General features: G+C 46.3%; 1 protein-coding gene across 6 annotated transcripts in view; it reads right to left on the reverse strand.

Annotated features, from left to right (window-relative positions):
• NDUFAF1 (NADH:ubiquinone oxidoreductase complex assembly factor 1) overlaps positions 1 to 14,578 on the reverse strand; it is a 36,817-nt gene that overhangs the window by 526 nt on the left and 21,713 nt on the right. For 4 of the 6 annotated variants that reach the window (XM_033190479.1, XM_033190478.1, XM_033190480.1 and 1 more), the window contains 3 exons: positions 9,498 to 10,150; positions 6,801 to 6,986; positions 1,211 to 1,285 (listed from right to left, as the gene is read on the reverse strand). In XM_033190479.1, coding sequence (XP_033046370.1) covers positions 1,211 to 1,285; positions 6,801 to 6,986; positions 9,498 to 10,070 — 834 coding nt within the window. In that variant the 5' untranslated portion in view covers positions 10,071 to 10,150. Of the gene's footprint in view, positions 1 to 1,210; positions 1,286 to 6,800; positions 6,987 to 9,497; positions 10,151 to 14,387; positions 14,417 to 14,578 lie in introns of all 6 variants that reach the window. The other 2 variants (XM_033190475.1, XM_033190481.1) reach the window with 2 other exon arrangements.

Raw genomic sequence — 14,578 nt, forward strand, 5'->3', positions numbered from 1 at the left:
CAAGGTGGGCAGATCACGAGGTCAAGAGTTCGAGACCAGCCTGGCCAACATGGTGAAACCTCGTCTCTACTAAGAATACAAAAATTAGCCAAGTGTGGTGGCAGGCACCTGTTAATTCCAGCTACTCGGGAGACTGAGGCAGAAGAACTGCTTGAACCAAGGAGGTGGAGTTTGCAGTGAGCCGAGATCATGCCACTACACTCCAGCCTAGGTGACAAAGCAAGACTCCGTCTCAAAAAAAAAAAAAAAAGACCGGGCGCGGTGGCTCAAGCCTGTAATCCCAGCACTTTGGGAGGCCGAGACGGGCGGATCACGAGGTCAGGAGATCGAGACCATCCTGGCTAACACGGTGAAACCCCGTCTCTACTAAAAAATACAAAAAACGAGCCGGGCGAGGTGGCCGGCGCCTGTAGTCCCAGCTACTCCGGAGGCTGAGGCCGGAGAACGGCGTAAACCCGGGGGGCGGAGCTTGCAGTGAGCTGAGATCCGGCCACTGCACTCCAGCCTGGAGGACAGAGCCAGACTCCGTCTCAAAAAAAAAAAAAAGACTAGTAAGGACAACATGAATGCCTAATGGAGGTTCCTTGAAGTGTTCATAAACTCTTATTTTAAAGCTAAATTAGGAGGGAGGGGACGGGGGAAAAATAGCTAAAGTAAAATGTAGGCATGCTAAAAATGATCATTCTAAAATACCTTCAGGATAGGGGTATAGTTCATAGGGGAGGTCTGAGTCAGCCTCTGGCTAGGTTTAAGAGCAGTGCCTAGGCCGGGCACGGTGGCTCAAGCCTGTAATCCCAGCACTTTGGGAGGCCGAGACCGGCGGATCACGTGGTCAGGAGATCGAGACCATCCTGGCTAACACAGTGAAACCCCGTCTCTACTAAAAATACAAAAACTAGCCGGGCGAGGTGGCGGGCGCCTGTAGTCCCAGCTACTCGGGAGGCTGGGGCAGGAGAATGGCGTAAACCCGGGAGGCGGAGCTTGCAGTGAGCTGAGATCTGGCCACTGCACTCCAGTCCGGGCGACAGAGCGAGACTCCGCCTCAAAAAAAAATAAAAATAAAAAATAAAATAAAATAAAATAAAAAAAGAGCAGTGCCTCTGAGAAGAAATTTTCATCTGCCAGCTTTCCCAAATGAACTCAGTCTTACCAGAGTTTCGATTCATTAAAAATGATACAGTTCTGAGTGAAAAATACAGGAATATATTACCTTGTCAAGCAGAAGCTCATGCTGAACATCCCGGATTCTTCCTTGATTAGAGAAGAAAAATTTGGAAAAAGGAATCTGAAAGAAGAAACCATTTACTTCATAACTGAAATGTAAGCAATTGACGCATCTACATGTAATGATAAAATAAGTTTACATTTATTCTAAAATTATTTAATATATGTATTATGACAAATGGCTAAGCCATTTGGATCAAAGATGTAACTCAGGCCAAACGATAAAGGGTTAACTATGAAAAAAATATTTGTAACATTTGTGGAAAAAAGACTAGTATCTAAACACAGCTTTTCTTTTTTTTTTTTTTTTTTCCTGTGGAGAATGGGGTCTCACTTTGTTGCCTGAACCTGGGAGGCAGAAGTTGCAGTAAGCCAAGATCGTGCCACTGCACTCTAGCCTGGGCGACAGAGCTAGACTCTGTCTCAGAAAAAAAAAAAAAAAGAATTTTAATATGTTTCCCTTTCTTCCTACATTAGAAACCAAACAAAAAGAAATGTCCTATTCCTTCTACTCTTGAACTTTTCAAGTGTGCCTTTTTATTCATCAACTTTATTTTCATATTTCTTCTTTATGTAATTTACTTATTATTAAGCACGATCTTTTAAAACTATATCTGGCTTTGTTTGTTTTTTGTTTTGTTTTGTTTTTGTTTTGAGATAGGGTCTCACTCTGTTACCCAGGCTGGAGTGCAGTGGTGCAATCTTGGCTCACTGCAACTTCTGCCTCCCAGGTTCAAGTGATTCTCCCACCTCAGCCTCCTGAGTAGCTGGGACTATAAGCGCCCACCACCACACCCGGCTAATTTTTTTTTTTTGGTAGAGACAGTGTTTCACCATGTTGACCAGGCTGGTCTTAAACTCCTGAGCTCAAGTAATCTGCCAACCTTGGCCTACAGGCATGAACCACCACACCCTGCCTAAATAATTATACAGAAGCTCTCCAGGATATATTCCTAAATTTTAAAAACACAAACCATAGGTACAGATTATGCTAATTTTATTTTTTGTGTTTAACAAAGGAAGAAAACGGCTGGGCCTGGCTGTGCATGCCTGTAATCCCAGCACTTTGGGAGGCCAACACAGTAGGATCACTTGAGCCCAGGAGTTCAAGACCAGCCTGGGCAACATGGTGAAACCAAGACTCTACTAAAAAAACAGAAAACTTATCCAGCCATAGTGGTACATCCTTGTAGTCTTGGCTATACAGGAGGCTAAGGTGGGAGGATCACCTGAGGCCGGGAGGTTGGGGCTGCAGCGAGCCCATGCTTGGGCAACAGAAGTGAAACCTTGTCTCAAATAAATACATTTTAATGAACATAAATAAAAATTAATTACATATATTAATATTTATTCCAGTAATTTTACCTCTAGGAATATAGCCTATGAAAATAGTTAAGGATGTTTACCTCAGAGTTTGTTCTGACAGTAGAAAATTCTGAAAACAATCTAAATCTACACGTTCATAATGAAGAACAAGTTAAGAAAAAAAAATTTTTTTTTTTTGAGACAGGGTCTTACTCTGTCACCCAGGCTGGAGTCCATGCAGTAGGGTGATCTTAACTCACGCAGCCTCGACCTCCCAGGCTCAAGCAATCCTCCCACCTCAGCCTCCTGAGTAGGTGGGACTAAAGGCGCATGCCACCATACTGGGCTAATTTTTGTATTTTTTGTAGAGACAGGGTTTTGCCATGTTGCTCAGGCTTGTCTAGACTCCTAGCTTCAAAGATCCACTGCCTCAGCCTCCAAAAGTGCTAGGATTACAGGTGTGAGCCACTGGACCCAACCAAAACTGTTTTCTACTTATATAATATCATGTAGACATTAAAAATGACGTAGAAATATATTTGAAAAGAAAGTGGTGAACAATAGTTCAGGGAAAATACTGTATACATGTTCTAAAACACCACTGGAAGGGAAAAGTGTGACTAGAAAAGTCTGGAAGATACACATTAAAAATAGTATTTTATCTCTGGATAGTGATAGTACAAGATTTTTTTCTGTATTTTCCAAATTTTTTATAATGAAGTAGTTATTTTGTATAATAATTCATTATATATATATTACTTAAATACAAGTATATATAATTTGTGTTATATATCTATATTAGTGCATATATATTTATGTATTGAATGCTTATTTTGTGCTAGGCACTAAGACAAAACTCTAGGTACAGGGGAAACTGGTAGGAACAATATAAACAAGATCCCTGCTCTACAGAATTTACAGAATTTAGGGTCAGGTGTGGTGGCTCACGCCTATAATCCCAGAACCTTGGGAGGCCAAGGCAGGTGGATCACTTGAGGTCAGGAGTTTGAAACCAGCCGGGCCAACTTGGTGAATGAAACCCCATCTCTACTAAAAATACAAAAATTAGCTGGGCATTGTGGTACACGCCTATAGTCCCGGCTACTCAGGAGACTGAGGCAGAAGGATCTCTTGAACCTGGAAGGCAGAGGCTGCCATGAGCTGAGATCGCGCCACTGCACTCCAGCCTGGGCAATAAGAGTGAGACTCCATCTCAAAAAAAAAAAATTTATATAATTTATGTTCCAGAGAAGGCAGTAGAGTGACAATAAACAGATGAATGAATGAACAAAGTAATTTTAGTTAGTGATAAGTTCTATGAAGAAAGTTATAGGATAGTGGTGTTGAAAGTAACTGGATTAGAGGGTCCGACTTTACTTACAGGAATCAGGAAAGTCCTCTCTGAGGCAACTTTTGAGCCATGAGGTGAATGACAGGAAAAAGAAAGCAGGTGAAGACATGGGGGCAGAACATTACAGCAGAGCAACACTAAGTGCAAAGCTCTAAGATGGAAATGAGGTTGTTGAATCTGACAGACAGAAAAGGGGCTGGTGTGGAGGAGGGAGGTAGGAGGAGAGATGGAAGATGAAGACGGGGGTCCGATATTGTAGGCCCATCGGTCATATTCAGGAGTTTGGACTTATTCTTTTTTTTTTTTTTTTTTTTTTTTGAGATGGAGTCTCTCTCTGTCGCCCAGGCTGGTATGCAATGGCACGATCTTGACTCACTGCAACTTCCACCTCTCAGGTTCAAGCGTTTCTCCTGCCTCAGCCTCCTGAGGAGCTGAGACTACAGGCGTGTGCCACCACCTGCAGCTAATTTTTTGTATTTTTAGTAGACACAAGATTTCACCATGTAGGCCAGGCTGGCCTCAAACTCCTGACCTCAAGTGATCTGCCCGTCTCAGCCTCCCAAAGTGCTCAGATTAAAAGTATGAACCACCTAGCCCGGCCTGGACTTTATTCAAATTGTAATGGGAAACCACTGAAGGGTCCTGATATGGTTTGGCTGTGTCCCCACCCAAAATCTCATCTTGAATTGTAATAATCCCCATGTGTCAAGGGAGGGACCAGGTGGAGTTAACTGAACCATGGGGGTCGTTTCCCCGATACTGTCCTCGTGATAGTGAGTTCTCACAAGATCTGATGGTTTTATAAGGGGATTTACCCCCTCACTCAGCTCTTATTCTCTTTCCTGCCATCATGTGAAGAAGGATGTGTTTACTTCCCCTTCTGCCATGATTGTAAGTTACCTAAGGCCTCCCCAGCCCTGCAGAACTGTGTGAGTCAATTAAACCGCTTTCCTTTATAAATTACCCAGTCTCAGGTATTTCTTCATAGCAGCAGCATGAGAACAGACTAACACAGACAGGTTACATGCTTAGGAGGTACATTTACACACTTAGAAGCATGTAAATGATGTCATCTGAACTGTTTCAGAAAGATCACTCTGGCTGCTGTGGAGCCAGGATTTTAGTGGGGCAAGAAGACAAACAGGGAAATCAATAATGAAGCTGCTGCAATAATCCAATCACCCAGACCAGGGTGGGAGTAGAAGAGATGGCTAGAAATGGGTCACCTGCTGAGCGTACTTTGCAAGCAGAGGTGACAGGACTCACCAATAGACTGGATGTGGGGCGAAGGAGAAGAATTCAGGATGACCCTCAAGTATACGACATGAGCAAAATGGGGGCTTTGTGAGTTTTTTTTCTTTTTTGAGACAGAGTCTCACTCTGTTGTCCAGGATGGAGTGCAGTGGCGCAATCTCACTCAGCTCACTGCAAGATCCGCCTCCCAGGTTCAAGCGATCCTCCTGCCTCAGCCCCTCTATTAGCTGGGATTACAGGCATGCGCCACCATGCCTGGCTTTTTTTTTTTTTTTTTTGAGATGGAGTCTCATTCTGTCGCCCAGGCTGGAGTGCAGTGGCCAGATCTCAGCTCACTACAAGCTCTGCCTCCCGGGTTTACATCACTCTCCTGCCTCAGCCTCCCAAGCAGCTGGGACTACAGGCGCCTGCCACCACGCCAGGCTAGTTTTTTGTATTTTTTAGTACAGACAGAGTTTCACCGGGTTAGCCAGGATGGTCTCGATCTCCTGACCTCGTGATCCGCCTGCCTCAGCCTCCAAAAGTGCTAGGATTAAAGGCGTGAGCCACTACGCCCGGCCTTTTTTTATTTTTATTTTTTTTGAGATGGAGTCTCGCTCTGTTGCTAGGCTGGAGTGCAGTGGCACCATCTCGGTTCACTGCAACCTCTGCCTCCCAGGTTCAAGCAATTCTCCTGCCTCAGCCTTCTGAGTTGCTGGGACTACAGGTGCGTGCCACCATACCCAACTAATTTTTGTATTTTTAGTAGAGACAGAGTTTCACCATGTTGGCCAGGATGGTCTCAATCTCTTGACCTCATGATCTGCCCACCTCGGCCTCCCAAAGTGCTGGGATTACAGGAGTGCGCCATGGCGCCTGGCCTCTACTTTTTGTATTTTTAGTAGACACGGGGTTTTGCCATGTTAGCCAGGCTGGTCTCGAACTCCTGATCTCAGGTGATTCACCCACCTTGGCCTCCCAAAGTGCTGGGATTATAGACATGAGCCATCACACCTGGCCTAGGACACCGACTTTTTTTTTTTTTTTTTTTTTTGAGACAGAGTTTGGCTCTTGTTGCCCAGGCTGGAGTGCAATGGCAAAATCTCGGCTCACCGAACCTCTGCCTCCCAGGTTCAAGCAATTCTCCTGCCTCAGCCTCCGGAGTAGCTGGGATTACACGCATGTGCCACCACGCCCAGCTAATTTTGTATTTTTTTTTTTTTTTTTTTTTTTTTTGAGGCGGAGTGTGGCTCTGTCGCCCGGACTGGAGTGCAGTGGCCAGATCTCAGCTCACTGCAAGCTCCGCCTCCCGGTTTACGCCATTCTCCTGCCTCAGCCTCTGGAGTAGCTGGGACTACAGGCGCCCGCCACCTCGCCCGGCTCGTTTTTGTATTTTTAGTAGAGACGGGGTTTCACCGTGTTAGCCAGGATGGTCTCGATCTCCTGACCTCGTGATCCGCCCGTCTCGGCCTCCCAAAGTGCTGGGATTACAGGCTTGAGCCACCGCGCCCGGCCAATTTTGTATTTTTTTCAGTAGAGACAGGGTTTCTCCATGTTGGCTGATGTCGAACTCCCGACCTCAGGTGATCCACCTGCCTCGGCCTCCCAAATTGCTGGGATTATAGGCGTGAGCCACCATGCCCGGCCAAGACCTCATTTTTATAAACAATGAAGACTTATGCTGTACCTTGACGTCCTGCCAGTAGGGTCCCCCACGGGTGAACATGAAGTAACTATACATCTGATTCGTCCTCTGGAGGAAATCTGTGTCCTCCTTGATATTCACCATCCAAGGCCGACCATCCCCACGTACACGGAGATACAGAGTATTGAACTGCGACCAATCATAAGACAACTTCCTCTCAAAAGCACCCTACGATATTGAAAGGAAAGTTAATTGCACCTCATTCTCCACTATCAGCAAAATGTGAGTCATCACCAAGTCAGCATCATCAACAGGATTCACTAACCATTTTTCTGACTTTCTGCCCCATAAGAAGGCAGATAAACCCAGTGATTATTAATTTAGCACAAAATACTGACATAGTTATATGTTTCTAAGGTAATGTTCAACACACAACTGGCCCAGGACAGTGTTTACATGGGGTAGGCACTCACCTGTGTTCACTGAATGGAAATGAATGTATTTCCTTTACCTGGTCCTATGGAGCAATGACTTTTTTTTCTTTTTCTTTTTTTGAGATGAAGTTTCGCTCTTGTTACATATGCTGGAGTGCAATGGCAAGATCTCAGCTTACCGCAAGCTCTGCCTCCTGAGTTCAAGTAATTCTGCCGCAGCCTCCCGAGTAGCTGGAATTACAGGCATGCACCACCATGCCCAGCTAATTTTTTGTATTTTTAGTAGAGACAGGGTTTCTCCATGTTGGTCAGGCTGGTCTCGAACTCCCGACCTCAGGTGATCCACCCGCCTCAGCCTCCCAAAGTGCTGGGATTACAGGCATGAGCCACTGCGCCCGGCCAAGGAGCAGTGACTTCTGAGTGGCCTATGTTATGACAACTACCTTTCCACAAGTCAGAAAACTACAGAGAAAAGAGCTTAAGTTTTTTTTTTTTTTGAGGCGGAGTCTCGCTCTGTCGCCCGGACTGGACTGCAGTGGCCGGATCTCAGCTCACTGCAAGCTCCGCCTCCCGGGTTTACGCCATTCTCCTGCCTCAGCCTCCCGAGTAGCTGGGACTACAGGCGCCCGCCACCTCACCCGGCTAGTTTTTGTATTTTTAGTAGAGACGGGGTTTCACCGTGTTAGCCAGGATGGTCTCGATCTCCTGACCTCGTGATCCGCCCGTCTCGGCCTCCCAAAGTGCTGGGATTACAGGCTTGAGCCACCGCGCCCGGCCAAGAGCTTAAGTTTTAAAAGTGATATTTAACAACAGTGGCTAGCATCCATTGAATATTTGCATTAAATAATTTGCATGCATAATTTAATCCTCACAACAGTGCTATGATAGGTTATTAGCATCTTACCCCGTTTTACAGATAAACAAAGCACTCAGCTAATAAGTGGTATATCCAATGCTGTTTAACTCCAAAATCTGTGTGCTTAACATCTATACTGCCTCTCTCTTCAAAAGTGGAATTTAGTTCATTTCCAAAGGCATTTAGTTATAGCAATCTCAAGGGTACTCTGATGTCGAGAACACCAATGTCTAGATATAAACTAATATTTATTATCTGTGTAACTTTGGACAAGTTACTAAATCTATCCAACTCTGTTTCCTCATCCATAAACCTGGGATGATCTTACCTCAGGGGACTGTTGTGAGGAATAAATGGGATAATGTATATAAAGTGCTTAGCACAAGGACTGGCACATCACACTTAATAAATGTTATCTACTATTTTCATTATTCCAAAATGAATATTTGGGCCAGGCACAGTGGCTCACACCTGTAATCCCAGCGCTCTGGGAGGCCAAGCTGGGGGTGGGGGGGGGAAACGTGGATCACCTGAGGTCAGGAGTTCAAGACCAGCCTGGCCAACATGGTGAAACCCTGTTTCTACTAAAAATACCAAAAAATTAGCCAGGTGGCCGGCGCAGTGGCTCAAGCCTGTAATCCCAGCACTTTGGGAGGCCGAGACGGGCAGATCACAAGGTCAGGAGATCGAGACCATCCTGGCTAACACGCTGAAACCCCGTCTCTACTAAAAAATACAAAAACCTAGCTGGGCGAGGTGGCAGGCGCCTGTAGACCCAGCTACTCGGGAGGCTGAGGCAGGAGAATGGCGTAAACCTGGGAGGCGGAGCTTGCAGTGAGCTCAGATCCAGCCACTGCACTCCAGCCTGGGCGACAGAGCGAGACTCCGTCTCAAAAAAAAAAAAAAAAAATTAGCCAGGCATGGTGGCGTGCACCAGTAGTCCCAGCTACTCAGGAGGCTGAGGCAGGAGAATCACTTGAACCTGGAGGGCAGAAGTTTCAGTGAGCCAAAATCACGCCACTGCACTCCAGCCTGGGTGACAGAGCAAGACTCTGTTTCAAAAAAAAAAAAAGAAAGCCACAGGCTGACCCTACATCAACTCTATAAAACCCCTGCCATTAAAGAGGCTGTGGTCTTTGTTAGAGATGAAAATCTCTCCAAAAATCTTTCAAATGTCTAACCTCTCAGGATTCCTGAAACGTAACAATGCTGGTTCCTGGCCCAAAGCAATGCCCAGAAACAAGTAACTCCTCCTCCTCAGAAACCACTTCCCCCTTGTGCTTCCACTTTACACTTGTGCCAATACTTATCTCCAAACACAGGTGAGGCGCCAAATATAACATGCTAGGTGTTTTCATTTATAGAAACAAAAGCTATCTTCTATAGTTTATGCTACAACAAAGTTCACCCCTGTTCACTAGAAAATGATGCCGCCTGGGCCTCACCTACCCTTGGAATCCTGGATATCATTGCACAGTACCCACTACGGGCAGACTCCCCGTCCTGAGGTGCCTCAGAGCTCAGAGTTCCATAGAGCAGTGCACTTTGGTTATTCTTGCCCATTTTCAAAAACACTTCACTTCTGCCTCCAATCGTCTTATCAGAAGTCACTCTCCACTTATCCAAATCTTCTTTCCCCCGGAACTGCCAGACAACCTTGGCTTGTTCCAGCAAGGCCTCTTGCAGAGGGCGGCCTTCCGGTCCCTTCCAATGATTCACAATTTCATCCTTCAAACGCCTAAAATGGTCCATTACTTCATCTCTAATTGCTTTATCGAAACTAACATCAGGTTTCTCCTCAGGAGAAGTTATATCCAAAGCAACTTCTTTCTGGTGATGTCCTTGCAAACCCCCTTCAGTCTTCCTCTGTGAGGAGGCTTTGCCAGGAGAAGCCACTGGTTTCTGAAGACTACTGGAATAGTCTGCAAAGCGAATACCCAAAAATGGATGCAAGGCAGAAGTTGGCTTAGAGCATTTTCTGAGAATATAAGTACCACGCAGCACTTTGTGAAACAAAGCCATGGTACAAAAAAATCAAAATGTAAGTTTCTTCCTGCGCTACCAAGGGCACGAAGAAGCTTCAGCAAATAGCCCAATTCTACCTGTAACAGAAGAGACATTGAAGAATTATCAGTATAGCAATGAACGCATCACAATTTCAAATTCAACAGAAATCAGGTATTTTGAAATGTTAACTTATTTTATTATTATTATTATCATTATTATTTGAGACAAGGTCTTGCTCTGTGGCCCAGGCTGGAGTGCAGTGGCACAATCACAGCTCATTTTAGCCTCTCTACTTTCTAGAGTCAAGTGATCCTCCCATCTCAGCCTCCCAAGTAGCTGGGATTACAAGCACAGACCACCACGCCCACCTAATTTTTACATTTTTTTTAGAAAGGGATCTCCCTATCCAGGCGCAGTGGCTCACACTTGTAATCCCAGCACTTTGGGAGGCTGAGGCGGGTAGATCACGAGGTCAAGAGATCAAGACCATCCTGGCCAACATGGTGAAACCCCATCTCTACTAAAAACACAAAAATTAGCTGGGTGTGGTGGTGTGCACTTGTAATCCCAGCTACTAAGGAGGCTGAGGCAGGAGAATTCCTTGCACCCGGGAGGAGGAGGTTGCAGTCAGCCAAGATCGTGCCACTGCACACTCCAGCATGGCAACAGAGTGAGACTTTGTCCCAAAAAAAAAAAAAAAAAAGAAAGAAAAGAAAAAGAAATGGATCTCCCTATGTTGCCCATGATGGTTTTGAACTCCTGGGATCCAGTGATTCTCCCCGCAGCTTCCCAAAATGCTAGGTTGCAGGAATGATGCACCATCCCCGATCTTTTTTTTTTTTCTTTTCATAAGAGCGTGGGTCAGGCCAGGTGCAGTGGCTCACGCCTGTAATCTCTACACTTTGGGAGGCGAGGCGGATGGATTACCTGAGGTCAGGAGTTCGAGACCAGCCTTGACGACATGGTAAAACCCCACCTCTACTAAAAATAATCCAGGAGTGGTGGCAGACGCCTATAATCCCAGCTACCGAGGAGCCTGAGGCAGGAGAATCACTTGAACCCGGGAGGCAGAGGTTGCAGTGATCCGAGATTGCACCACTGCACTCCAGCCTGGACAACAAGAGCAAAATTCCATGTGAAAAAAAAAAAAGAGAGAGACAGGGTCTTGCTCTGTCACCCAGGCTGCCGCACTGTGGCAAGATCAATAGCTCATTATATCCCTGAACTCCTGGGCCCTGGGCTGAAGTGATCCTCCCACCTCAGCCTCCAAGGCAGCTCAGACAACAGGTGCACACCACCATGCGCAGCTAATTTTTTTAAAAAACGTTGGCCGGGCGCGGTGGCTCACGCCTATAATCCCAGCGCTTTGGGAGTCCGAGGTGGGCAGATCACTTGAGGTCAGGAGTTCAAGACCAGCCTGGCCAACTTGGTGAAACCCCATCTCTACTAAAAATACAAAAATGAGTTGGGCGTTTTGGAGAGCGCCTGTAATCCCAGCTACTGGGGAGGCTGAGGCAGGAGACTCACTTGTACCCAGGAGGCAGAGGTTGCAGTGAGCTAAGATCACACCATTGCACTCCAGCCTAGGCGACAAGAGTGAAACTCCATTCTCAAAAAAAAAAAATTGTAGCCCACCACGGTGGCTCACAACTGTAATCCCAGCACTCTGGGAGTCTGAGGCAGGCAGATGACTTGTCAGGAGTTGTAGACCAGCCTGCCCAACATGGTAAAACCCCATCTCCACTAAAAATACAAAAATTGGCCCAGTGTGCTGGCTCATGGCTGTAATCCCAACACTTTGGGAGGCCAAGACGGGCAGATCACCTGAGGTCGGGAGTTCAAGACCAGCCTGATCAACATGGTGAAACCCCTACAGAAAATACAAACAATTAGCCGGGTGTGGTGGCCCATGCCTGTAATCCCAGCTACTTGGGAGGCCTAGGCATAAGAATTGCTTGAACCCAGGAGGCAGAGGTTGCAGTGAGCGGAGATCATGCCACTGCACTCCAGCCTGGGTAACAGAGTGAGACTTCACTTCAAAAAAAATTAGCTGGGCATGGTGCTGGGCACCTGTAATCCCACCTACTCGGAAGGCTGAGGCAGGAGAATCGCTTGAACCTGGAAGGCAGAGGCTGCAATGAGCCAAGACTGCGCCATCGCACTCCAGCCTGGGCAACAAAAGTGAAACTCCGTCTCAAAAAAATATATATACAAAAATTAGCTGGGTGTGGTGGCAGGTACCTATAGCGTGGTGGCGGGCACCTATAATCCCAGCTATTTGGGAGGCTGAAGCAGGAGAATCGCTTGAACCCAGGAGTGGGAGGTTGCAGTGAGCCAAGATCAGGTCACTGGACTCCAGCCTGGGTGACAGAGCAAGACTCTGTCTAAAAATAAATAAATAAATAAATAAAAATAAAAAATTGTAAGACCAGGCGCAGTGGCTTATGCCTTTAATCCCGACACTTTGGGAGGCCAAGGCAGGTGGATGACAAGGTCAGGAGTTCGAGGCCAGCTTGACCAACATGGAGAAACTCCATCTCTACTAAAACTCCATCTCTACTAAATACAAAATTAGCTGGGTGTGGTGGGGCATGACTGTAATCCCAGCTACTCAGGAGGCTGAGGCAGGAGAATTGCTTGAACCCAGGAGGTGGAGGTTGTGGTGAGCCAAGATCACGCCATTGCACTCCAGCCTGGACCACAAGAGCAAAACTCCATCTAAAAAAAAAAAATGATAGAGATGAGGTCTTGCTAGGTTGCTCAGACTGGTCTCCAGCTCCTGGGTTCAAGTGATCCTCCTGCCTCAGCCTCTGGAGTACCTGGGATTACAGGCATGAGCCACTGCACCTGATGAATACCACTCCCAATACTTTTTTTTTTTTTTTTTGAGACAGAGTCTCACTCTGTAACCCAGGCTGGAGTGCAGTGGCGCGATCTCAGCTCACTGAAGCTCCACCTCCCAGGTTCACGCCATTCTCCTGCCTCAGCCTCCCAAGTAGCTGGGACTACAGGTACCCAACACCACGCCTGGCTAATTTTTTTTTCTTTTTTGTATTTTTAGTAGAGACGGGGCTTCACTGTGTTAGCCAGGATGGTCTCGATCTCCTGACCACGTGATCCGCCTGCCTTGGCCTCCCAAAGTGCTGGGATTACAGGTGTGAGCCATAGCGCCAGGCCCACTCCTAATACTTTCAAATCACCCTGATATATATTATCTCATGCCATCCACACACAAATCCTATGAAGTCAGGTAGATATTTCCTTTCTATAGGATACAGACACCAATAGGTAAAATGACATTATCCTTTTTTTTATTTTTTTTGAGACAGAGTCTTGCTCTGTCACCAGGCTGGATATCTTGGCTCACCACAATCTCTGCCTCCTGGGTTCAAGCGATTCTCTTGTCTCAGCCTCCAAAGTAGCTGGGATTACAGGCCGGCGCCACCATGCCTGGCTAATTTTTGTTTTTTTTTTTTTCAGTAGAGATGAGGTTTCGCCATGTTGGCCAGACTGGTCTCGAACTCCTGACCTCAAGTGATCCGCCCACCTTGGCCTCCCAAAGTGCTGGGATTACAGGCGTGAGCCACCGCACCCAGCCGACGTTATCAATAAAGTTTGCTGATAAATCAAAACCATGTAAACAGTATGTTTTCCCATGTACTATAAACGTAAAGGAACCAGGAAAAATTAACAGTTGATCTGAGGTCCTGCAATTATGGATAATATTTAAATTCCCCCGCGACGGTTGCACTTAAATTATTTTACCTCTACACATACAGAAATTTTAGAAATAAATGATAGCTCTGGCCGGGCGCGGTGGCTCAAGCCTGTAATCCCAGCACTTTGGGAGGCCGAGACGGGCGGATCACGAGGTCAGGAGATCGAGACCATCCTGGCTAACATGATGAAACACCGTCTCTACTAAAAAAATACAAAAAATTAGCCGGGCGAGGTGGCGGGCGCCTGTAGTCCCAGCTACTTGGGAGGCTGAGGCAGGAGAATGGCGTAAACCCGGGAGGCGGAGCTTGCAGTGAGCTGAGATCCGCCACTGCACTCCAGCCTGGGCGACAGAGCGAGACTCCGTCTCAAAAAAAAAAAAAAAAAAGAAATGAATGATAGCTCATAAAATATTTTCCAAACCCTCCATAGTGTTATTTCTCTAGTAATATAACTTTAATTATAAATGCTTTGTTTCATTTTTTTTTTCTACCAGTAAACAGAAAATCTAAACTATTAACTGAACAATACCGCCCTGAGGTTGACGGTGGGTTTTGACAACATAATCCACGCAGCTATAAGTGAGTCGAATTAGTAAAGCTATCCATGGCTTACCATGTGCCAGAAACTGCTTTAAGTGTTTCACTATCCCAGCACTTTGGGAGGCCGAGACGGGCGGATCACAAGGTCAGGAGATCGAGACCATCCTGGCGAACACGGTGAAACCCCGTCTCTACTAAAAAAATACAAAAAACTAGCCGGGCGAGGTGGCGGGCGCCTGTAGTCCCAGCTACTCGGGAGGCTGA

This window comes from Trachypithecus francoisi, unplaced genomic scaffold (genome assembly GCF_009764315.1).
Source record: "Trachypithecus francoisi isolate TF-2019V2 unplaced genomic scaffold, Tfra_2.0 Lachesis_group3, whole genome shotgun sequence".
Classification (NCBI taxonomy): domain Eukaryota; kingdom Metazoa; phylum Chordata; class Mammalia; order Primates; family Cercopithecidae; genus Trachypithecus; species Trachypithecus francoisi.